The sequence below is a fragment of the Rana temporaria genome, chromosome 1 (assembly GCF_905171775.1).
Source record: "Rana temporaria chromosome 1, aRanTem1.1, whole genome shotgun sequence".
In the NCBI taxonomy this organism is placed as follows: domain Eukaryota; kingdom Metazoa; phylum Chordata; class Amphibia; order Anura; family Ranidae; genus Rana; species Rana temporaria.
The window spans coordinates 254,429,309-254,452,332 of NC_053489.1; the positions used below are offsets into that span (position 1 = coordinate 254,429,309).

At 46.1% G+C, this 23,024-nt stretch overlaps 1 protein-coding gene and 1 non-coding gene across 2 annotated transcripts in view; one reads left to right on the forward strand and one right to left on the reverse strand.

The window, feature by feature from the left end:
• Positions 1–5,232: 5,232 nt before the first annotated feature.
• Positions 5,233–5,305, reverse strand: TRNAR-ACG. Its single transcript has one exon. It is a non-coding gene; the product is annotated as a tRNA-Arg (tRNA).
• Positions 5,306–5,574: 269 nt separating this feature from the next.
• Positions 5,575–23,024, forward strand: part of PRMT5 (protein arginine methyltransferase 5) — a 61,899-nt gene continuing 44,449 nt past the window's right edge. The window contains exons 1-6 of the mRNA XM_040354271.1: positions 5,575–5,732; positions 15,289–15,407; positions 16,395–16,480; positions 17,456–17,590; positions 17,674–17,792; positions 17,867–17,916. Of these exons, the coding sequence (XP_040210205.1) occupies positions 5,635–5,732; positions 15,289–15,407; positions 16,395–16,480; positions 17,456–17,590; positions 17,674–17,792; positions 17,867–17,916 (607 nt within the window). The 5' untranslated portion in view covers positions 5,575–5,634. The remainder of the gene's footprint in view (positions 5,733–15,288; positions 15,408–16,394; positions 16,481–17,455; positions 17,591–17,673; positions 17,793–17,866; positions 17,917–23,024) is intronic.

The following is a 23,024-nucleotide window of genomic DNA, read 5'->3' on the forward strand; positions in this document are numbered from 1 at the left end:
ACCCTCCTGGGGAAAAAAAACACCCTGCAAGATAAAGGCATAATGAGCTAGTATGTATAGCATTAGGGTTGCAACGGATTATCATTGATTCGTGATCCGAACGGGTCGCCCCGTTCGGATCAGCACACCACGAGATCCACGGAGTGCGGCCATAGGAAAGGCCACTGCTTCGGCCTAGCTCTGGAGGGCGGCCATCTTGGTACACCTGGCGGCGGCGGCCTAGGTGAGCTCCCCAGAGCTACGCGGTGACGGGGGAGATGTGGACATTACAATGGGGGAGATGTGAATATTACAGTGGGGGTGGGGGAGATGTGGACATGACAGTGGGGGGAGATGTGGATATTACAGTGGGGGAGATGTGGACATTACAGTGGGGAGATGACGTGGATATTACAGTGGGGGGGATGTGGATATTACAGTGGGGGGGATGTGGATATTACAGTGGGGGAGATAATGTGGATATTACAGTGGGGGAGATGACGTGGACATTACAGTGGGGGAGATGTGGATATTACAGTGGGGGAGATAATGTGGATATTACAGTGGGGGAGATGACGTGGACATTACAGTGGGGGAGATGTGGACATTACAGTGGGGAAGATGTGGATATTACAATGGGGGAGATGTGGATGTGGATATTACAATGGCTGAGATGTGGACATTGCAGTGGGGGAGATGTGGACATTACAGTGGGGGAGATGTGGACATTACAGTGGGGAAGATGTGGATATTACAATGGGGGAGATGTGGATGTGGATATTACAATGGCTGAGATGTGGATATTGCAGTGGGGGAGATGTGGACATTACAGTGGGGGAGATGTGGACATTACAGTGGGGAAGATGTGGATATTACAATGGGGGAGATGTGGATGTGGATATTACAATGGCTGAGATGTGGATATTGCAGTGGGGGAGATGTGGACATTACAGTGGGGGAGATGTGGACATTACAGTGGGGAAGATGTGGATATTACAATGGGGGAGATGTGGATGTGGATATTACAATGGCTGAGATGTGGATATTGCAGTGGGGGAGATGTGGACATTACAGTGGGGGAGATGTGGACATTACAGTGGGGGAGATGTGGATATTACAGTGGGGGTTATGACGTGGATATTACAGTGGGGGTTATGACGTGGATATTACAGTGGGGGTTATGACGTGGATATCACAGTGGGGGTTATGACATGGACATTACAGTGGAGGAGTTGTGGATATTACAGTGGTGGAGCCACTCTTCAAAGCTGTCCTCCCCTGTAGGCACTGGTTGTCTTCCAGAGAAAACCTTGAGCTTCCGATACCTAGTTGCCAAGTATGTTGGAGGGTCTCTCTGACATTTTGAAACAAAGTCTCCCAGGGCATCAAAGAGTTTTGGTTAAATCGTGGCCAGAGGTGACGGGGAGGGAACTTCTTCATTTGATTCAGCTTGACTGGAGAAGGTAGGGCCCTATTCTGGAACCTTCAGATGGATTACACAAAGCTCTGTCTCGTTAGCCAATTGTGCACTGGCACCTTTGAAGTTTTTAGGGATTCCTTGTTTCAACTCTAGTAGTGCATAGTTGTGGGAGGTCCTACGGTCTGTTTTGACAGCAATCACCCATGCCTTACTGTCTGGGGATAGTGTCTTCACAGCTTGGCTGATTTTTTCCTCAGCCCAGGCCTTCCCTGGAAACTCAATCACAACGCTTGATTCCGAGTGGGCGCCTTCCTCCTCACACCACTGGACAGCAGCGGCAGGGTCCACCCTGGCACTTGTAGGTGAGTTGATTGCAGAGCATGTGTAGCAAACCCCAGAGGGAGCTGCTATTGTTTGTTCAGTCCATTACTCTGCCTTTCAACCCCAATGAACTGTCCCAGCCCCTCTGGCACACCTAGCAATGTGATTAATGGAATAACTCAGCAGGAATACACAACACAGTTCTTATTGTAGTTTACTTGAAGAAAAATAAAATTCAGGTTAACATTAGTCAGCCAGGACCTGTGTAAGTACCCAGGACTTGGTTGAAACAGTTTAAAGAAAACAGTCAGGAACACTATGCAAACAACGAAAGCAATAGGTAACAATATGTACAGATTAAATAGACTCCCCAATAACTTTTGGTGTGTGTGGGATGCTTTGGCTAAATGGGAATCCCAGGCTGGCCTACGATACCTCTAGTACACACCCAGTGAAATTATATCAATACCTGTGGTGTGTCCCCTTTAAGAGCAACCGCGGTAATGTCCTGAAGGCAAAGCTTTGCGTTTTATTATCTGAATGAATGAATGAATGAAAACTTATAAAGCGCAACACATGCCAACTTAATCGCCTCTGGGCGCTTCACTGGCAATGTAGGAGCTCTGTGGACAATATTTGGATGTGGTATTCTATGAAAAGCATTAAAGGCTCCTGGGCAAAGCCCCCTCACCAAATCCTGTACACAGTCAGCGGTCCTCCCCTGAGCGATCGATCTTAGATGCAGGTGTGTCGCAGTGGCATTCAGTCCTTGAGCTGTTGCAGGGTGTCCTTTAGCATGGACAGTCTGTTCCTCTGGGCTGGAGCTGCATGAACAATCTGTTCCTCTGGGCTGGAGTTGCAGGCTGTGTGTCCCTTGGTAGGCCACGATTCCACACACACACATAGACTGCAGATGCTCTCCTGATGGAGTGCAGGCAAAAAGAGGATCTGGCCTAGTTCCTCTGGCTTTTTATCTCCTCCCCCACAGTCCTTTGCTGCTGTCTCATGATTGGCTCAGGCTCTTCCAGTAGGGAGTTTACAGACAACCTCCAATAGGGAGTTTACAAACAAGCAGTTCTGAGTGTCTGTGTGAAGAGAGAAGGGGGGGGGTGTGAGCAGACAGCTGTCCCCTAATACAGCTCTCAAAATTTCCCTTGCCTACTCGCATTTTGCGAGTGCAAAATTGTTTCTGGCGAGGAGCTGGGAGTGGGGGGGGGGGGGGGGTAGCGCGGATACCGCCGGCATGCGGGGATTGATTGGTAACCGTTCTCCCATCAATCACCCCGGGGAAGAGAAAAGCCGTGGGATTACATAGCTGATAACCCGTTGTTACAGCTGACTTTACATTGCAGCTACCTCCGCTCCGCTCGCGGTTACACACAGCCCCGCCACCTGACCCCGCGCCTGTATCATATAGACAAAACACGTCCCAGCATTGGACTGGCATTCTGTCAATCTGATACAGGCACGGGGTCAGGAGGCAGGGCTGTGTGTAACCGCGAACGGAGCGGAGGGAGCTGCAATGTAAAGGCAGCTGTAACAGCGGGTTATCAGCTATGTAATCCTGCGGCTTTTCTCTTCCCTGGGGTGATCGATGGGAGAACGACTCCCAATCAATCCCTGCATGCTGGCAGTACCCACGCTCCCCCCCCCCCACTCCCAGCTACTCTTCCCCTGGGGCTATCCTCTGCACAGGTGAGCAGAGGCTACAATCGTGGGCACAGTGAGTAAAGGCTGAAATGGTGGGCACAGTGCGTAAAGGCTGCAATGGTGGGCACAGTGCGTAAAGGCTGCAATGGTGGGCACAGTGCGTAAAGGCTGCAATGGTGGACACAGTGGGCAGAGGCTGCAATGGTGGGCACAGTGGGCAGAGGCTGCAATGGTGGGCAGAGGCTGCTATGGTGGGCACAGTGGGCAGAGGCTACAATGGTGGGCACAGTGGGCAGAGGCTGCAATGGTGGGCACAGTGGGCAGAGGCTGCAATGGTGGGCACAGGCTTTGTCTACACTGGAATCGGATCGCATGGGCGTTCAGACCAACACTGTGTTCTGTGAACCGATCTGGGGATGTCATTAACTTTAAATTGACACCTGCAGCAGTTTGCAAAGAGCAGTGTGAACATCCTGCGGGTTCAGATGCAATCCGAGAACCCGCACAGGAATCGCTGTGGTTCCTGCATCGCACCAGTGTGAGCCCAACCTTAGCCTTGGCAGAAAAAAAGAATTCTACTTAACCACTTGACAACCGAGGACGTCATATGACGTCCTCGATTTTGTGCGGTGATATCTGAATGATGCCTGCAGCTATAGGCATCATTCAGATATCACCGTCTTCTGCCAGCGATTCTGTGCACGATAAGAAAGATCAAAGCGTCAGTTCCACTGCTTGATCGTTCTTATAGGCAGCGGGAGGGGACGTCCCCCTCCCGCCGCCATCCGGTGCTTCTCCGGGCTCTCCCGTGCCACCGGGGGCCCGGAGAGCGAAACGGCCGGCGCCGGCTCACAACAATAGAGATGACTGTTGACCAGACGGTCACCAGTCATCTCTATAACTGTCGGAGGCCCGAGCGCGTCGTTGTGACATCACGCCCGGGTACCTGGAAGTAAACAAAGCATCAATCGCACCTGTCGGCATGAGATCGTGGATTTTTTTTCACGATTTCATGCTTGTAAGCCTGGAGGAGAGATGTGGGGTCTTATTGACCCCGCATCTCTCCATAAAGAGGACCTGTCACACTGATTCCTATTACAAGGGATGTTCACATTCCTTGTAATAGGAATGAAAGTGATCAAAAAAAAATTGTAAAAAAAGTGTAAAAATAAAAAATATGTAAGTAAGTAAAATAAAAATAAAATAATTTTTTATTTTTATTTTTAAACGCCCCTGTCCCCAGTAGCTCGCGATCCGAAGCGAACATGCATGTAAGTCCCGCCCACATATGTAAACGCCCTTCAAAACCCATATGTGAGGTATCGTCGCGTGCGTTAGAGCGTGTGCAACAATTCTACCACTAGACCTCCTCTGTAACTTGGAAATAGTAACCTGTAAAAAAAATTAAAGCGTCGCCTATGGAGATTTTTAAGTACCGAAGTTTGGCGCCATTCCATGACTGTATGCAATTTTAAAGTGTGACATGTTAGGTATCTATTTACTCGGCGCAACATCATCTTTCACATTATACAAAATAATTGGGCTAACTTTACTGTTTTGTTATTTTTTAATTCATGAAACCGTTTTATTTCCCAAAAAAAGGCGTTTGAAAAACTATTGCGCAAATGCCGTGCGAGAAAAAAAGTTGCAATGACCGCCATTTTATTCCCTAGGGTGTCTTCGAAAAAAAAATATATAATGTTTGGGGCTTCTGATTAATTTTCTAGCAAATAGCAAAAAAATTGTGATTTTTACATGAAGGAGAGAAGTGGCAAAAAAGGACCGGTGGGCAAAGTCTTTAAAACGTTTTGGGACAGCAGTAAAAAAATTACACCTCTGAATCCCTGAAAAAACATCATTTTCGAGCCAGCCAGGAGTCGAACCTAGAATCTTCTGATCCGTAGTCAGACGCGTTATCCATTGCGCCACTGGCCCATTGACGAAAGCATTTCCCCTAATATGCCTACCAAAGAAGACCTCCTCTGATTCCGATTGGTGCGCTTTCATGTTGCTATGGTTGCTTCAAAGGCGTGGTCCCATGCACACTAAAGCCCTGTTTCTAAAAACGTATACGCCCCTCATTGACTTTCCCTTCATCTAATTGGTTGGCGCCGCTAGCCTCATGCACCGTCGACCAGCGGCAGAGCCGGGTGACGTGATTGGATTTTTCCTTCTGACGCCCATATACGCTTCCTATTGGCCGGCGGTGACAGTTGTCACAAGGAGGGGGCGTGACCCGTGTAACGCGCGTGGAGTGAGTGAAGATGGCGGCTGGCAGTGCTGGAGGCCGGGTGTCTAGCGGACGGGACCTGAGCTGTGTGTCGGAGGTGCCGGACACATTGGGAGCTGTAGCCAAACAAGGGTGAGCATGTGGAGTGCGCTGCAGCGGCGGCGGCCATGTTTGCTGTGATAAGGTGTTGAAGGAGAGACAACGTGGAGAGGAGACATGTGCCGGTGTGAGCAGAGCCTTGTATACACGGGGAGGGATGTGTGTACCGGACTCCCCAGCACTCTATATAGAACATTCATACTGTGGGCTCTGTTCTACGGCGGCCCTGACATCACACAGGGAGAACACGTGTTCTGTATGAGGAGATCTACCACAGCCTTTCATTTTATACCTGCTGATCACATGACTAGCACTGCCCACGGAATACACTACATGCATCAACACTAGGGGCTCTCATACCTGCGCCCCATACTGTCCATGGATGATCATCCCATATCTTCCATTGTATACCTGCTGATTACATCACTAGCACCGCCCATGACCCACACTGCATGCCTCAACACTAGGGGGCTCTCATACCTGCGCCCCATACTGTCCATGGATGATCATCCCATATCTTCCATTGTATACCTGCTGATTACATCACTAGCACTGCCCATGACCCACACTGCATGCCTCAACACTAGGGGGCTCTCATACCTGCGCCCCATACTGTCCATGGATGATCATCCCATATCTTCCATTGTATACCTGCTGATTACATCACTAGCACCGCCCATGACCCACACTGCATGCATCAACACTAGGGGGCTCTCATACCTGCGCCCCATACTGTCCATGGATGATCATCCCATATCTTCCATTGTATACCTGCTGATTACATCACTAGCACTGCCCATGACCCACACTGCATGCCTCAACACTGGGGGGCTCTCATACCTGCGCCCCATACTGTCCATGGATGATCATCCCATATCTTCCATTGTATACCTGCTGATTACATCACTAGCACTGCCCATGACCCACACTGCATGCCTCAACACTAGGGGGCTCTCATACCTGCGCCCCATACTGTCCATGGATGATCATCCCATATCTTCCATTGTATACCTGCTGATTACATCACTAGCACCGCCCATGACCCACACTGCATGCATCAACACTAGGGGGCTCTCATACCTGCGCCCCATACTGTCCATGGATGATCATCCCATATCTTCCATTGTATACCTGCTGATTACATCACTAGCACCGCCCATGACCCACACTGCATGCCTCAACACTGGGGGGCTCTCATACCTGCGCCCCATACTGTCCACGAATCAATGTTTCCCTATGAGAGCCGTCTTAAATGGTCCGACACAAGTCGGTCCGACTTTGCAAACGCTCCATGTACTACTTTGGTCCGACTTCAGCCCATCGAATATCAAAGGTAGGATCCTTGTCTTAACCATTCGACTTGTGACATCCCACATGGTGATTACTGCAGCAGTAAAAGGAATTTGTCACACTGGGATTGTTTTGATGGAAGTAGGACCGATTGATGATGCAGGGCAAAGTAGGATAAGTTGCGTCGTACAGTCTAGGCGGGAAGTGGTTAAAATATTTTATGTTGCGCTGTATTTGCGCAGCGGTCTTTCAAATGTAATATTTTTTTGGAAAAAATACACTTTAATGCATTGGGGTAAAAAAAAACGTAACAGTAAAGTTAGCAATTTCTTTGTATAATGTGAACGATGATTTTATGCCATGAGAATCGTGATCTTTATTCTAAGCATAACAGCTAAATCTTGATTCTTATTTTAGCCAGAATCGTGCAGCTCTAGTGTATTGGTCCAAGCTGGACCAAAGTTGAGCCTGCTATACATTGATATTTGGGCGGTTCAGCCGACACCGGTTGAATTTCAATCCATCTATGGCCGTTCCCATTTAGAAGCAGTCAAGCTAAGGACTTGCTATTCTTGAATGGGCTTGTTAGAAAGCTTTTGCTCGTTCAGCGCTGCTTCCGGAAGTATTCGCAGCGCTTTACTTTTCCATATTTTATGTTGCAGCCTTATTCCAAAATGGAATAAATTATTTTCTTCAAAATTCTACAAACGAAAACCCATAAGAGAGAAAGAGGCTCCTTGCCGTGAGTTTCCACTGATTATGCTTGAGATTTTTTTACAAGTTGGAGTCCACCTGTGGTGCACCAATTTGATTGGACATGATTTGGAAAGGCGCACACACCTGTCTATACAAAGTTACACACGATTAGATTATCGGATGTTTTTTTTTGCATGCTATGCTCAGATTGAATCCGAGTTTACTAAAGTCACAAAGATTTGCGTATGACAGAATTTTTTTTTTGGAAGTGATGTCATGTGTTGTAATGCATTTGTATTGCATTTTCAAATGACAGCTGTACCAATTAAAGAAAATCGACCACTGGCATCGTACGGAAAAAAAAATGTGTGCATGTCCGATCAAATAATCGGACGAACTGTTCTGATTACATCTCGAAAGCTCTGTACCAACGATCAGATTTTCATACAATCGCTCTAAAATCCTGTGGGTTTTTTTTTTTTTTATACGACTTTCTGATCATGTGTAATGGCCATTAACCACTTCCCGACCGCCTCATGTAGATATATGTCGGCAGAATGGCACATCAACGTACCTGTACGTGCCTGCCTTTCCGTGGGTCGGGGGTCCGATCGGGACCCCCCCCCGCTACATGCGGCGGTCGGATCCCCTCGGGAAAATGACAATGGTCCCAAAAATGTGTCAAAAATTAATAAAAATGCAATAAAACTATCCCCTATTTTGTAAACGCTATAAATTTTGCGCAAACCAACCGATAAACGCATATTGCGATTTTTTTTTTTTTTTTTTTTTTTTTTTTTTTTTACCAAAAATAGGTAGAAGAATACGTATCGCCTTAAACTGAGGAGAATTTTTTTTTTTTTTTATATATATGTTTTTGGGGGATATTTATTATAGCAAAAAGTAAAAAATATTGCATTTTTTTTCAAAATTGTCGCTCTATTTTTGTTTATAGCGCAAAAAATAAAAACCGCAGAGGTGATCAAATACCACCAAAAGAAAGCTCTATTTGTGGGGAAAAAAGGACGCCAATTTTGTTTGGGAGCCACGTCGCACGACCGCGCAATTGTCTGTTAAAGCGACGCAGTGCCGAATTGTAAAAACCCCTTGGGTCATGTAGCAGCATATTGGTCCGGTCCTTAAGTGGTTAAAGAGGTTGTAAATCTTGAAGGGGGGAAAAAAAACCTGCAAGACAAAGGTATAATGAGCTAGTATGCAATTCATACTAGCTCATTATGAAATGTATGCCTTGGAAGGATGCCCTGCATCGGCTCTCAGAGTACAGCGTGGACATCTACCACCAGAGTTACTTTCAGGTTCGAGGCTCCTGGTTCGGGCTCCAGGTTCGGGGCAAAAAAAAATTAAATATTATTATTATTATTATTTTTTTTTTGTGAGCTGGCACCATCTGGTGGTGAGCCGTTGGTATTACAAGTTACCACCAGATGTTTAAGCTGGCGCCATCTGGTGGTGGCCGTTGGTATTACAAGTTAAGCATTACAAGTTAAACAGCAATTCTAATGTAATTTTTCACTGCCATCTTCTTCCCTCTAATTAGAACCCCCAAACATTATGTGTGTGTGTGTGTGTGTGTGTGTGTGTGTGTGTGTGTGTGTGTGTGTGTGTGTGTGTGTGTGTGTGTGTGTGTGTGTGTGTGTGTGTGTGTGTGTGTTTAAAAAAAAAAAAAAAAAAAATTATATAACACCCTAGAGCAGGGTTTGACAAATTTGCTTGGAATCTAGGAGCCAGGTAAAAAAGTTAGGAGCCAGAAAACGCGCCCCGTCCCGACGAGCTTGCGCGCAGAAGCGAACACATACGTGAGCAGCGCCCGCATATGTAAACGGTGTTCAAACCACACGTGAGGTATCGCTGCGATTGGTAGAGCGAGAGCAATAATTCTAGCCATAGACCTCCTCTGTAACCCAAAACATGCAACCTGTAGATTTTTTTTTAAACGTCGCCTATGGAGATTTTAAAGGGTAAAAGTTTGTCGGCATTCCACGAGTGGACGCAATTTTGAAGCGTGACATGTTGGGTATGAATTTACTCGGCGTAATATTATCTTTCATAATATAAAAAAAAATGGAGATAACTTTACTGGTGTCTTATTTTTTAATGAAAAAAAGTGTCATTTTTTTCACAAAAAAAGTGCGCTTGTAAGACCGCTGCACAAATACGGCGTGACAGAAAGTATTGCAACGATCGCCATTTTATTCTCTAGGGTGTTAGGATAAAAAATATATATAATGTTTGGGGGTTCTAATTAGAGGGAAGAAGATGGCAGTGAAAATAGTGAAAAACAACATTAGAATTGCTGTTTAACTTGTAATGCTTAACTTGTAATACCAACGGCCACCACCAGATGGCGCCAGCTCACATCTGGTGGTAATAACTTGTAATACCAACGGCTCACCACCAGATGGCCCCAGCTCAAAAAAAAAAAAAAAAAATTTTTTTTTGCCTCCTTCCAATTCAAGTCGCCAGGACCCTATTTCTAGTCGCCATGGCGACCTGGCGCCCGGGATTTGTCGAGCCCTGCCCTAGAGAATAAAATGGCGATCGTTGCAATACTTTCTGTCACGCCGTATTTGCACAGTGGTCTTGCAAGCGCACTTTTTTGGGGAAAAAATTACACTTTTTTTAAATTAAAAAATAAGACAACAATAAAGTTATCCCCATTTTTTTTTTTAATATTATGAAAGATAATGTTACGCCGAGTAAATTGATACACAACATGTCACGCTTCAAAATTACGTCCGCTCGTGGAATGGCGTCAAACTTTTACCCTTTAAAATCTCCATAGACGACGTTTAAAAAACTCTACAGGTTGCATGTTTTTGAGTTAGAGGAGGTCTAGGGCTAGAATTATTGCTCTCGCTCTACCAATCGCGGCGATACCTCACATGTGTGGTTTGAACACCGTTTACATATGCGGTCGCTGCTCACGTATGTGTTCGCTTCTGCGCGCAAGCTCGTCGGGACGGGGCGCGTTTTCTGGCTCCTAACTTTTTTAGCTGGCTCCTAGATTCCAAGCAAATTTGTCAAACCCTGACGTACCTATACTACTTAGGCTGCATTCACACCTGAGCGTTTTGTCGCCTGAAGCTCAAACTCTAGAGGGGGGAAAAAATACATTATTCCCAATGGAGATGGTTCACATCTCCACTCCAAAACGCCTGAAGCTCAAACAAGTTCCGGACCCATTTTTGTCGCGCAAATTGGGCGAATTTGGGCATTTTAGAACATTTGTATTCCCATAGAAAGTAATGGAAACGCTCGATTCAAGCGTCTAGCGCGTCAACAAGCGTTTCTACGGGCGTTTTGTCGCTTTTATCTGTTCTGTGAAATGGAACATTTCACCCAGGCAGAAGATAAAAAAATCTACAAACATAGCAACAAGTGATGAAAGAGATGATAATTTTTCCTATTGGCTAAAATAAAAAAAACTTAAGTTCAAAAACGTCGGACAACGCTGTAGGCAAACGCGTGATAACGACCAAAAACTCTACGCTCAGGTGTGAATGCAGCCTTAGAATCTAGTAATGCTCTCTCACCCTGCTCCACACATGCTCAGTTGCTCTTTTTAGGCAGTGCTGAGTTTGTAGAGGCCGATCTGCTGAAACGTTGCCCATAACAACTTGGTAAAAAAAAATGTTCTTTAGCAAGGAACATAAATTCCACAATAATAATTATGCTATCAAAATTCATGCGTGCTGTAAATTGCCTCCAGCATTGCCTGTTTCTTCTTGCTAGAAACCACCATTTAGCTGAAGCCCAGAGCCCCTGAACAGAAGAAAATCAAATCAATTCTCCAAAAAATCTGTCAAATTATCAAATAGCTGGAGTCATAACTGATCACATCAGTTGCAGATCAAAGAGAAGCAGCTTCCTTGACTGAAGGATAGGAGGGTTTTATTCCGCTTTAATTCTGTCAGCAGATCGACATTGCTTAAAAATATAGTACAAATTAGAGCAGGGCGAGATTTTAAGCAGTATAGGCACTTATTTTTATTGTTTTACAATGCTATACCTGCAAAAGGGGCCAGACTGAAGTGATTGAGCAGTGCTTTTTTTTCCCCTGATTAAAGTTCCTCTTTAACTACTATAAGACCGAGCCTATTTTTCAGGCTTGTTGTTTACAAGTTAAAATCGGTTATTTATTTTGCTAGAAAAAGAACCACCAAACATTACATACAGAGAATAAAGTTGCGGTCGTTGCAATGCTTTTTGTCACACAGTATTTGCACAGCGGTCTTGCAAGCACCCTTTTTTTTCCCCAAAAAAGAATTTTTTGAATTTAAAAAAAAAAAAAGCCCATTTTTTTTTTTTTTTTAATATTGTGAAAGATAATGTTACGCCAAGTAAATTGATACCCAACATGTCACGTTTCAAATTTGTGCCCGCTCGTGGAATGGCGACAACTTTTATTCCTAAAAATCTCCATATGCGATGTTTAAAAAAAAATTCTACAGGTTGCACGTTTTGAGTTGCAGAGGAGATCTAGGGCTATAATTGCTTGTGCTCTAACGATCGCGGCGATATCTCACGTGTGGTTTGAACACTGTTTTCGTATGCGTTTGGTTCTGCACGCAAGCTCGGTGGGACGGGATACATACATACATACATATTGTAGATATAATTATTATACATGTTATACTTGCCTCCACTGTGCAGCTCGTTTTGCAGAGTGGTCCCGAACCTGGTCTTCTGGGGTCCCTCAGCGGCTGTCTCGGCTCATCCCCGCAAGAACTAACCCCCTTCATGGGTGCTCTCTCCCATGGTGGTTGGTTCTTGCGGGCGCGCTCCCATGATAAAGCCAGTGGCTATAGCTGCTCACTGTATCACTTGGGCCCCCCCCCCCTGGCGCGCAGCATCATTAGATGTGATTGACAGCAGCGCGAGCAAAAGGCTGCGCTGCTATCAATCCAGCCACTCTAGCCAATCAACTGCCAGACTGAGCAGAGAAGAGGACATTGGGGGGTGAGCGCAGCAGGTAAACCGGCTCAGGTAAGTAAAACTGGGGGGGGCCGTAACTGTCAGTAGTTTTTTCACTTTAATGCAAGGATGCATTAAGGTGCAAATGCATGAACATTTACAACCCCTTTAAGTGATCTAGCAGGACTTAATTTCTGACTATAGTATAGTCATGGAGTTTAGCTTTAAAGCACAACTAAATAACAACAGCGTGCAGGCTGCTCTTTAGTGCAGAAGAGACATGCAGTGTCGTAGCTCCCTTTACATGCCGGCATGTGTGCTGGGATGACTAGTGCGCATGCACAGTAGTGACATCATCCCACGCCAACCAGTGAAGGCAGCCAAAGCTCAGCACCAGGAAGAAGCCAGATAGAAGTTGCTGGCTCTGGAAAGGGATGTTGGACCATTGAAAGACAAGTAAGTGTCAGAGTTCAGCTTCACTTCTATGTCAATTTGTCCACTAGACATTTAGATGCGCATACCAAATCAAAAATATATGCTTTTGGTGACTTTTTATTAGTCTTGTAGAATTAAAGGATGTAAATTCACCTAATCTTGCTGTAAAGCACAAACCACTAAACACAAATGATTAGAGAAGGATAAAATATGGGAGTGCCAGGGCGAATACCGACAAGTCCTCAAGTGGCTCCTTCAATACACAGACATGGTGGCATCAGGAAAATGCGATGGCGCTATCATTGGAGTGCACATAGTCAGAAAGTGGCCTGCAAAGAGTCTGCTGGAGATCAGCAACACTGAGATGCAGTAAAGACAGGTAAAACAAGTAATTGATCCTCAGTTCTTTGGCAAGCTGTCATTGTTAGGGCATGCATCTATTTTAGATGGCACTCATTTCTAATGCTAGCCATACACATTTTCTTCCATTCGGCCTGTGGATTGAGCAAAAAATAAAATAAAAATAATTCCTTCATCCACACTACATGGCAATGTGGATAAATGTCCCACTGCAGTTATTGTATTCTGATTGGATGCTGGTGCTGAACACACACAAATGCTTGAGTTGAGCGTTTTTGGTCCTATAGATCTCCTATGAGTATGCCTAAAAACTCTCAAATCTGCCTCAAATGTAACTCGTGTATAGTTTCTACAGCATCAGGTATTGAGCTATAGGTGTCCGAGTGCTGATTTGTGAACAGCCACCATTCAAACACATGGGAGTTAGGTTGAGAGTTTTGGAGCTTTGAACTATGAAGCACTCAGGTGTGAAAGGGGTTGTAATGCAAAAAAAAGAGCCTGTTCCCTTATAGCAGGTTAAACGGCACAGTGCTTTTGCTGTAAAATACCTGGTTGATCCAGCCCGTTCTGTGTCCCCCTATGTACGCCGGCCACAATAATCATTGCTGCTGATCCACGATTACCGTGCTCGGGTTACGTGCCTCCGTCGTCCTGCTGCTCTCCTCCCCCCCGCCTGTCGGCTTCTGTGTGTGTGTGCACGCACGCACCGTCTCCTCCGCCCCCCCTCCTGCTGCTATTAGTAGCGGGCACTAAAGTTTAAATAAAGATTACTGCCAGCCCCTCTGTTTTACTAAGCCACCAAAGACCGTGTGCATGGTTTTTATAACATTGTCCCTGTAAATACCTTTTATTTCTGATCGGTTCCGGCCTGTCATGTGACCTCCGGTCATTCTCCGATCTAAGGGCTACAATGGGAAGGGCTAAGCAGAGAGCACAGAGGTCACGTGACCTCCCGGCTGACATCAGAGGGGATCTCGGCTCCTCCCGCTATTGCTCTTGGAACTGGGGAGGAGAGCGGCCGGAGGTTATGTGATTAGCCGGGACTGTTCTCAAAGGTATTTACAGAGGCAATTTTATATAAACATGTACACAGGGAAGGTTTGCTTAGTATAACGGGCTGGCAGTAATGGTCATGACTTTACAACCACTTTAAAGTGATTGTAAGGTTTGTAGGGGCCAGGGGTGTTTGTTTAAAATAAAACCTGTTATACTTGCCTGCTCTGTGCAGGGGTTTTGCAGCCCCAATGCTTCTCTTCTGCGGTGTCTCCTGGCAGTGCTCCTGGTCCCTCAACGGGTACCCCCACGGAGATCCGCTTTCCATGGGGGCACCCATGCGGGAGTGCTCATGACTGGCTGCTGCGTCCATTGACAGAACGCAGGACTCTGCATGCAGATTGTAATTTAGTTGGTCCCTGGGGAACTGGCTGAATTTCCGTTTGTACCCAGAATTAACTCTTAGGACCGGCTTACACCAGAATCTCAGACGGCATTCCTGTGTCTCCCCCCCCCCCCCCCCCCCCTGCAGTGCGATTCAGCAGCCCATTGAATGGGCTGCAGATTGCACAAACAGTAGTGCATGTGTGGAAAAACATGCCACACCAAATCGCATCTGTATTTTGCATTTGGGGTGCGATTTGAAAATAGTGTGGAAAACGGGCACACCTTTCCCGCACAGTGTTCTGCTGCGGACCAGTACTCTTAAAATGTATGGATCGCAAAGACCACAGTAGTGTTGCTTGCACAAGTATAAACAAATAGTCAGGATTTTAGAATTTTCACTGTTTAAACATTTCTTAAAGAAAACTAAGCCAAGCCTTCAAAGGAAAGGTCTAACACCTCTTCGTTAATGTTTTTTTTTTGTACTTCTCTGCAGGTTTGATTTTCTGTGCATGCCAATCTTCCATCCACGATTTAAAAGAGAATTTTACCGAGAACCTGCCAAGTCTCGATGTGGGCCCCAGACTCGCTCAGACCTCCTACTTTCTGGACGAGGTATGGATGTTTTGGGGGGGCAGGGAACATTTCCAGATCCTCTATTGCTAGGCTAGTGTTCTCCTTATAGAGATCAATCCCAGCACCATGGCAATTGTCCAAGGAAATGTATTTAACATGGGACTAAAGTTATAAAATTGCTAGAAGGTAGACTTATTCTAGAAGAGCGTTTCTTCAATTAGTTATTTTCTACTTGTTAGAAGTTTTTCTGATTGCGCATTCTCCGCGTGTCTTGGGTACTGTGATGAAGTGACTGATGTGCTCATGCTTGGGAGTTCAGACCTCCTAGGCTGGCCAGTCAATATAGCTGAAGGTGCAGAGCATGGAGGAAGGCGGGGCAAAGATGACGGGACAGTGAGGGAAAGCACAGATGATGCATCACTGGAGGACAGTACTTTGGGAGGCAAATATGCTGTGCATACAAGCACATTATGGCAAAATTGCCACCCATGAAAGACAAAAACACAGAACTAGAAGCTCCAAAATGCCTGAAGCGTAAATAAGTTCTGGAACTTTTTTTTAAAGGCAGATTTTTTTACATTGGTGACCTTTTTGACCTGTGCAAAAATGTCTTAAATCGTGGGAAAATTATGCAACTTTCTGCCTGAGCACACTATGCTTGGGTGTGAATGGAGCCTTGATCACCACCCAGCCAGTAAACTCAAGTTCTCCTTTAGGATTTATTGCCCAATTAGCCCAGGGGGTGTCCAGTCATTTTCAAGCAGCAAGACCAAGTGACAGTCATCTAATGCCTATGTTCACAAATCTTCACCATAGGAGTATATAATCTTTCATCGGTATCTTCTATGTGGGAGTGGGGTTTTTTTTGTTTAGGCAATAGGAAAGATATTGCTTTGTATACATTCATTCCTAGGCACCAATAAAGAGCTGGAGAACTGTACAGTAACATTCTTTACTTGCTGATAACTTATTATATATTACAGTATTGTCTCAATTGTTGAATTGTATGTAACCTTTTCCCCACAGATTGGAATACACTTATTGTAGGGAAGCTGTCTGAATGGATAAAAGTGGATGCAGAAGTTCCAGAAATCCGCAAAACTTCGGAAGCTGTAAGAACAAGAAAGTTGTGGGGGTTCAGTTTACTTCTGTACCTTGAACATGATATAATACTGGTAACATAACTTAGAAGTATCAGGGGAGGGACAGGCTTCCGTGATATAAATAATGTGTAGGCGGCCGCAATGTCCACCGGGCACCCGCGATTGCCCGCAATCACGGCAGGACCATGGATCTGTGTGTAAAAACACACAGATCCATGTCCTGTCAGAGTTGAGGAGACCGCTATGTGTGTTGCCAGTACAGAGGAACACAGATCGGTCTCCTCCCCTTGTGAGTTCCCTCCCCCCTACAGTTAAAAATCACTCACTAGGGAACATATTTAACCCCTTCATCGCCCCCTAGTGTTAACCACTTCCCTGACAGTCACATTTACACATTTATCGGTGGAGTTTTTATAGCACTAATTGCTGTATAAATGTGAATGGTCCCAAAAACGTGTCAAGTGTCTGGTCTGTCACAATGTCACGGTCACAATAAAAATCGCAGCTCGCCGCCATTACTTTTAAAAAATTAAAAAAGCCATAAATCTATCCCTTATTTTGTAGATGCTATAACTTTTGTGCAAACAAATCAATGAAAGATAGATTTTTTTTTTTTAAACTAAGGGGAAAAAATTGGTTGAATACTAAAAATTGGTCTGGCCAGGAAGGGGGTGAAAACGCCCTGTATTGAAGTGGTTAAAGATGGCAGTTTGTTTTGCGGTTTATTAAGAATAGAACTGTGATCATATAAGCCACACTGCTGCATCCAAACCCACAAATAAAATTTATCTATTTGTGAACTTTTTTTTATTTGGTCTAAAACGCAACATAAATCGGTGGTCAAGAAGAAAACAAAAATGAAGTCAAACTCAACATTTTTGCATGCAAAATGTGGGTGTGTCTATTGCCAAGCATCTATGAAATCATCATAAACTAAAACCACATTTGTAAAACAAATTTTATATTGCTCTTTTGTTTTTATAGGCTTTGCTACAAGAGTTAAATTTTTCAGCATACCTAGGACTTCCTGCATTTCTTATACCTCTTACAAACGAGGATAACAGCAACATGGCTCGCCTTCTAACAAATCACATTCACACTGGTCATCATTCCACAATGGTAAGACTATACTGTCTTTCTTTTTATACAGTGCTTGCTCTTCTTTTTTACAATGGCTTAGACCCTCATTGTCTGCTTACTAGTTCTGGCTGCGAGTACCATTAATGACACCAGATGATCTGCGAGAAGACCTCATAGACAATGAACCATTACCTCAGTCTGAAGGGGAGGATAATGATGGGGAAGAAAGGACTTGGCTTTGGTAAGATGGCATAAATGGCAATGTGGTGACACATTTCAGATAATTGGTGTTTATAAATGTATCATATCTCCTAGGTGGCATCATTTCCGGACCCTATGTGATTACAATAAAAGAGTTGCTTTAGGTGAGATATCCATGCTACATTTTGTATCCAAGTACATTTTGTTGTATATGCATCGTAAAAGGAACCTATAAGGTTAGAAATATGGAGCGTGATCTTGTTGACTTGCTACTTGCTAAGATGTTAAATTGGAATGAGTGTGCAGGTCAGGAGTTTCGACTTTACCTGTTTTTGGCAAGCTGTGAGTTAAAGTATATAGGCAGTGTATCCTTGAACGCAGAGATCTAGGGGCCCTATACCCATTTACATGGAAACCGAAGGCAATGAAGTATCTAGGGATATTCCTGTCAAACACAGAAGGGGATCTATATGAAGACAATTATATCCCCCACTAAATAAAATTAGAATTGAAGGGGTACCCGGCCAGAAAACCAAAAGCTTTGTATATTTGCCAAAAGCTTTGTATATTTTCCAAAAAACGCTCCAGATAAAAATTCCAGATATATATATTTTAACCACTTCTATACAGGGCTCTTATACTACCTCCCGCCCAGACCAATTTTTAGCTTTCAGCACTGTTGCACTTAGAATGACAATTGCGCGGTCATGCTACACTGTACCCAAACTACATTTTTATCATTTTTGTTCACACAAATGGAGCTTTATTTTGATGGTATTTGATCACCTCTGGGATTTTTGTGCTGATAATCGATCAGCACAACCCCCCTGTCAGAGAAGCAGCCGATCGGCTCTCCTCTACTCGGTCTGAAAGAAGCCTTTAGAATATGGGAAAGGGTGTGTAAAATAAAGTGGCATAAATAGTCCGTTTTTCCCCTCACAGGTACGGATTACTTCCTGCCAAGAAGGGGGGGGGGGGGGGTGTTGGTTTATGTACCTGAGGTGGACAACTTCGGACATACTAAAATTAAAAGACGTACTAAAAGGGAACGCTTTGGGCCAGATTCTCAGCAGAGTTACGACGGTGTATCTCAGGAAACACCGTCGTATCTCTGTTTTTGGCCCCGGGTATCTATGCAAGTGATTCCTAGAATCATTTTCGCATAGATACGGCCAAGATCCGACAGGTGTAAGTGACTTACACTGTCGGATCTTAAATGTAATTCGCCGCCGGCAGCTAGGTGGCGTTTACGTTCAGGTCTCATTTGTTTATGCAAATGAGCCTGATACGCTGATTCCCGAACGAATTTGCGTCGCTTACGTAGTTTGCGTAAGGTTACCCCTGCTATATGAGGGGTAACCTTACGCCAGTCCGCCGTATGCCATGTTAAGTATGGTGTCGGGTCCGCGTTGTCTTTTCACGTCGGATACGTCGTTTTCCTAAGTCGTTCTTGAATACGACTTTACGTCAATGACGCACATGTCGGCGTCATTGACGTTTTCCGTCGAACTGGAGCATGCGCAATGGGCTATTTTAAGCCCGGCGCATGCGCAGTTCGATCGGCACGGGGGCGCGCTTAATTTAAATTCAAGCCGCCCCCTTTGAATTTCGCGGGGATACGCGGGGCCTTTTGCACTACGCCGCCGCAAACTACAGAGCAAGTGCTTGAGGAATACGGCACTTGCTCCAGTAAGTTGCGGCGGCGTAGTGTAAATGGCTTGCGCTACGCCCGCCGCAAAAGTACGAGAATCTGGCCCTTTGTGTTCAATCCTAGAATTGCGAGAAAGATATGGATCCACACCTTGGGATATATGGAGGTATAGGCAACTCCAACATTTTGTAAGCACTTTACTGAAATCCCTACAATCTGAGTGAGTTGAACCCATTGGGAAAACAATATTGGTATTGACATCTACAAGGGAATCTGAGTCACCAAAAATACTAGGAAGTTGGGGAAATAGAATTAAAGCAGACTATAACTGAGGAAAAGAAGAGGCGTCTTTGACTATGTCCACTCTACATCAATAGATGTAAAAGAGATGAACTATAAGCTCCTAACTAAATGGTATTATGTTCCAATGAAACTTTATAGCATAAACAAAGACATCACCCTTATGTTGGAGAGAATGTGGGATGGAGGGAACACATGGCCACATATGGTGGCACTGTCCCCTGATACAGGTATACTGGAGGGAGATATTAACCACTTCAGCCCCTGACCATATTGCTGGTCAATGACCGGGCCACTTTTTGCGATTCGGCACTGCATCGCTTTAATTGACAATTGCGCGGTCGTGCGACGTGGCTCCCAAACAAAATTGGCTTTTTATTTTCACAAATGGAGCTTTCTTTTGGTGGTATTTGATCACCTCTGTTTTTATTTTTTATTTTTTTGCGCTTTTCTGCCTAATGTCAGGAGAGGACATGGCCTTCTGGAGTCCCCGAAGGCCATTTTTTTTTTTTTTCGCTTTTATTTGTTTTGTTCCTGCATTTTTGAATCCTGAGATTCTTCCATCAACTGCCGACTGGGTGACAGGCTGGGTCTTGACTCTTGTAGTTTTCCCCCTCCATGTTTGGCCATCGAGTGTGTGCCGGCCCTCAACTCAGCTCTGGGTCATCCACAACAGGCCCCATTGCTCCAGGGGTGGCCGGGGAACTACATGTTCCAGGGCACACATGACCGGTCTCTATGGCCTTGTCACAGTGTGTCTGGCCGACAGCCATGCCATTTAGCGGATGTTGGTTCTGTCCGGGATGCCTCCAGCCGGTGGTCGCAGGACTGTGTGTGCTGGCTGTGTGTTGTCACTGGATTTTTTAAACTGCGTTTGGCCGCCATTTTGCAGCGGACGCGGTTTACATGGTCGGCAGCCATTTTCCTTTAGTCCGCATGGGGCTTTTTACCTCAGACGGCGGCCATCTTGGGAAAAGTCTTGCCCTCTAGTGCCTAAAATAGCGCTGCTAAAGCCCGCGAATCATCCCTGAGGGACAAACGCAGCGCAGCCAGCACTCCTCAGCGTTTTCAGCTCACACTGCAACCGGGTGGGGTGGGGAGTTCCCTGGGGGCCCCTGCCTTCTGTTTTTGCAGCCGGGAGGTGACTGGTGGGTTGTTTCTGCTTTGCAGTACTAGGGTGGCACAGCGGTGGGACATCATGGAGCCTGAACCAGGAGCTTCTGCCCCAGCAATGCTTGAGTTAACCCTTAATGCCCCTGCCGCATCTGAGGCAATGACGGCTGTCCTTGAGACGTTTCTCGCCAGGATTGAAGCGACACGTGGCCGGAAGGGGGGTAAAAAGCGCCCCCTCCCTGAGCCTGCTTCTGGGGATGTCTCTGACACAGAATCATACCCTGCTATTGCTTCTGGCTCTGGTTTTGTCATGTCAGATGATGCAGGCTTAACCTACGCGGACAGTGAGGATGACTCTGCTTCAGGGTCGGTGAATGATAAGGAATTTGGAGCTCTTATTTCTGCGGTGCGTGATACTCAAACTTGAGGATTTGGCGGAGGCATCGGATGTGCCGGTCCCTTTTGGGTTCCGCAAGCCGCACCGCACAAGTGTTTCCTTGTATTCCATATTTGGACAAATTGTTATACAAGGAATGGGATACGCCGCTGAAAGTTTTTGCTGTTCCAAAATACTTTGCGACCCGTTATCCCTTTTTGAGGAGGACTTTTTAGAAATGTGGGTCTCTCCTCCGTCAGTGGACCCTCCCGTGTCCAGATTGAGCAAAGCCACCACATTGCCGGTGAAAGGGGCTCCCGCCTTTAAGGACCCCGCAGACAGGAAAGTGGAGGCTGTGGCCCGCTCCATGTTCACAGTAGTGGATTCGGCAGCAAGACCGGTTTTGGCCAGAGCTTCTGCTGCAGGGGCTGGAGGAACGGGATGCTTCCGAGACCTGTAAGGACCTGGCTGAACAATTGGTTCAGGGTCTGAAGTTCGTCTGTGAGTCGGTCCTGGATACGCTCCCCTTGCTTTCCAGGGCTTCTGCTTATGCGGTTGTATTGCGCTGCCTTGTGTGGTTGAAATGCTGGTCTGCGGACCAGTCCTCAAAAAAGGCCTTGGTGGATTTGCCCTTTAAGGGTGAGCGGCTTTTTGTTTTTTTCATCCTCCAAGCGCTGCGGGAAAAGGTCCGCAAGGTGCTAAGGCCCCTGCTGCGGGCCAGAAGCGCACCTGGTAGCGCAAGCCTGCTTTCCGCATGAAGGTCTGCCCGGGTCTCGGGTGGGTTGGCAGCTCGGTGGAGGTCTCTTCTTTCCGAACGTTGAGTTTGCAAAGTAGTTGCCTCAGGGTACAAGATAGTGTGTGTGTGTGTGTGTGTCCTCTCATCTCTCATCTCTCATCTCTCATCTCTCTCCAAACTTTCCTTCCAACCTCCGGATCGCCGGCAGGGGCTGTCCAGGATCTATTGGGCAGGGGAGTGATTGTGCCAGTTCCCTCGCAGGAGCGGTTTCAGGGGTTTTACTCCAATCTGTTCGTGGTCCCCAAGGAGGACGGGGTCTGCCCAATCCTGGACCTCGAGGCCCTCAACTGTTTTTTGTCAAGGTGCAAAAATTCAGGATGGAGTCGATTCGCTCGGTGATGGCGGCACTCCATCAGGGGGACTTTCTGGCGTCCTTGGATATCATGGACGCGTACCTACATGTCCCCATATGCTCAAAGCACCAGAGATTTCTGCGCTTTGCGATCGGGGAGGACCACTTTCAATTTGTGGCCCTCCCGTTCGGCTTGGCCTCGGCACCGCAGGTTTTCACCAAGGTGCTCGCCCCGATACTAGCCCTGCTGAGACAGCGAGGGATCGCTATCGTGGGATATCTGGACGACCTTCTCCTGCGAGCTTCCTCAGGCTCAGAATTAGGAGGACGTGTCCATCACGTGTCAAACTCTCCAAGAGTTCGGCGGGCTTCTGAATATCCAGAAGTCGGTGTTGGTTCCGTCCCAGGGACTGGAATACCTGGGACTAGTCCTGGATTCCGTGGAAGCGAGGGTTTTTCTCCCGACGGGAAAACTGAAGACCCTGCTATCTGCAGTGAAGCAGTTGTCGACCCAGAAGTGGTCGTCCCTTAGTTTCTGCATGAGAGTTCTGGGTCTGATGGTGGCCTCCTTTGAGGCGGTCCCATATGCCCAATTCCATACCAGGGAGCTACAGAAGGAAGTTCGGTCTCGTTGGGACAAGCTCCCGTCTTCTCTGGATTACCAGATTCAGTTGAGCCATCTGGTCAAGTCTTCCCTGGTGTGGTGGCTGACGTCTCGGTGCTTCGGACCGGGAAGTCTTTTTT